At 34.9% G+C, this 2,667-nt stretch overlaps 1 protein-coding gene across 1 annotated transcript in view; it reads right to left on the bottom strand.

Moving 5' to 3' along the window:
• Positions 1–1,647, bottom strand: part of LOC104778554 — a 4,737-nt gene extending 3,090 nt beyond the window's left edge. Inside the window, exons 1-3 of the mRNA XM_010503008.2 lie at positions 852–1,647; positions 215–479; positions 3–73 (exon numbers count right to left, since the gene is read on the bottom strand). Of these exons, the coding sequence (XP_010501310.1) occupies positions 3–73; positions 215–479; positions 852–1,336 (821 nt within the window). The 5' untranslated portion in view covers positions 1,337–1,647. The remainder of the gene's footprint in view (positions 1–2; positions 74–214; positions 480–851) is intronic.

Here is a 2,667-nt window from a genome sequence, read left to right as displayed (position 1 = left end):
TTGCTTCATAGTTTCCTTCCAAATTACATTGAATCCATGTGGGAATAGAGCAATAACTTGAGAGCTTATTGTACTTCAAACAACAGAAAATCCAAGAAGCTCTGTCAGATTAAAGAATCCGTGAACTCCTATAGAATGTCACGTTTTTGGGTCACACGGAGAGTATACATCCAAATAGTATAACAATGTTGTGAGAAATCAGAGAGAGAAGTACCTGTAAGTTTAAAATTTGAAGTCTAGGCATCAAGCTTAAATCGAGAGAATCCAGAGTTGTCAATCGGTTGTTTGATACGTCTAGGCTTTCTAAGTTTTGTAGTAAAGCTAAAACCGGTGGGAGCTCCATCAGCCTGTTGTGAGCGACCTTCAAGAACATTAATGAACTCAGATAACCTATCTCGTTAGGCAAACTCTTAATCTTGTTAAAGGAGAGATCCAGATACTCCAGACTCTTAAGACATCCAATCTCCGCGGGAAGATATCTACAACAAGTGGAAGACAGAGTTAAAACCAGTCCAATGTAATTCAAACTAATGAATACCCTAAACCCGATTCCAAATCAACCAAATTTCACATTTTCTTTATAAAAACAATCTAGATATCTAATTGAACATTAAAAGTAGAAAACAAAACAATTACATAGAGCATGCTAAAAACACTGCATTAAGCAGCCACAAAAACGTATCACAATCAATAATTACCTAACTTACGTTTCCTGGAAATTCTACACGGATCCACAACGGTAACTGTCAAAAGCAACCACCTGCTTGACTTATAAATGCTACCTAGTATTAAGAAGCATTGACAAGGTGGAACTGAAGCAATAGAAGATATAAAGGAGTAAGCTTTTTTACCTAATGGAGAAGTGAGAAACAGAGAGCCTTGTCAAGCTCTTGAGCCCAGAAATCTCGCTCAAGAGGGTCAAAGCTGAAGATCGTTTAGGAACTTTAGTAAGCTCGAGCTCCTTCAAACCCTTAAGCTTATCCCAAGACAAGCCGTCGCCGAAACCTGGTGACGAAATCTTCACCTGAAGGTACTCCAAGTTCACCAAATTCCCCAACTCCGGCGGAAACAAATCAATCTCGTTACTGAAAAACTTGAGCTTCTTCAATCTCCCAAGCCCTCCAATCGATTTGGGAATCAAATTGAACACGTTTCTGAACAAGTAGAGACCTTTCACCGAATCATCAACATCACCCAGAAGAGAAAACTCCAGGTTTTGACCTGAAACATCAACGACGGAGTCATCTTCCAAACTTATAACGCTACCAGTCTCGGAACCTCCATCAATGTCACCCTCATCGGTTAAATTAGCAACCTTTATGTTCTTCGGTTCCATTTTAATGCGCCCAATAGCTTCCGTTAGAGTATACCCGCACGAATCAGAGACCTTTTTGATAGATCTCGGCGGCGAAATCGAATCGGAGAAGAAAAAAATCAAAGCTTGATAAGTTATAAATTAGGATAAACTCGCGAAAAAACTCAGGGAGAAAGAGAAGATCTGTAAGGTGAGGCGCGAGAAATAAAGTTTAATTGAACATGATCGGGAAGCCCAGAAGAAGCTATGGGGGAGGGAGGATGAGGAGAGGGAGGCGCTACAAATCATGGACGGAGAGAGAGAGAGAGAGAGAGAAACCCTAGATTCCCGACGAGACGTAGCAGTGATATCTTATAATAATAATAATAATAATAATAATAATAATAATGATACAAACGTATCTGAAAATTGTAAAAGTAAAATATACTTTCTTTTCTAATACCGACAGTATTTATTAAGTACATCCACGCGATTAAGGCAAAAAGAGTTAGAAAAAAAGAAGGAAAATTTCAAGTTTCTATATTAATCGTAACTTCCCTTTTTTCGGACAAAGTACAATGTGAGGGTCAATCTCAATCCAATCCAAACTGGTTATTTCTCGATAAAATGGAAGTTTTCTAAAGTGTGTTTTCTGGAATTTAGTGGGTTATTTGATTTTAGATGCTTAAGGTTGTCTATTTATTATACTTGTAGATACTGTGTAACCGTGGGCGGAACACTTTATTTGAAATAAATTTTGAAATTATTCTGTTTGTTATTTTGTTATTCATAATTTTTAAAAATATCTGTTTTTCTTTTTTATTTTTTGCTTTACTTTTTGTTGTCACCCAAAAAAACTGTATAAAATCAGATTATATTTATGATACTATATCAAAAAGAAATCTTAGTTGTTTAACCAAATGAATATTTCTAAATATCTTTTCTTTTCAATGAATTTAATAAATTAATATTTTGTCTACTTTAATTTAATTGTCTTAATCACCCTTAATGATCATATCTTTTTTTGTAGTATTTTTAATGGCATTCTAATATAGTAGGATTTGTAGCTTTATTAGTCCTTCAAGTCTACTGTTCTTGTTATGAGACATAATTATGATTTATAAAAACTAATTTAATCAACCAGTTTCATGGAGTAATAATTAATCCATGCAGAAAAATATATGGTTATATATCAAGGGGAAAGAACATTCCGACTCAAGAAGCTCAATTCGTTTGTTATACAAGAGAGAGATAGCAGCACATACTGATGGGTTAAATGATTCAACTTGAATCCTATAGAGACCGAGCTACAATATATTGTTTAAAAAACATAAAAATTGGAGAAAATAATTAACGTCTTTTTGGTATTATCT

Source organism: Camelina sativa, chromosome 3, assembly GCF_000633955.1.
Source record: "Camelina sativa cultivar DH55 chromosome 3, Cs, whole genome shotgun sequence".
In the NCBI taxonomy this organism is placed as follows: Eukaryota; Viridiplantae; Streptophyta; class Magnoliopsida; order Brassicales; family Brassicaceae; genus Camelina; species Camelina sativa.
The sequence above is the reverse complement of the archived record's forward strand: the minus strand, read 5'-3'. Positions and strand labels throughout refer to the sequence as shown.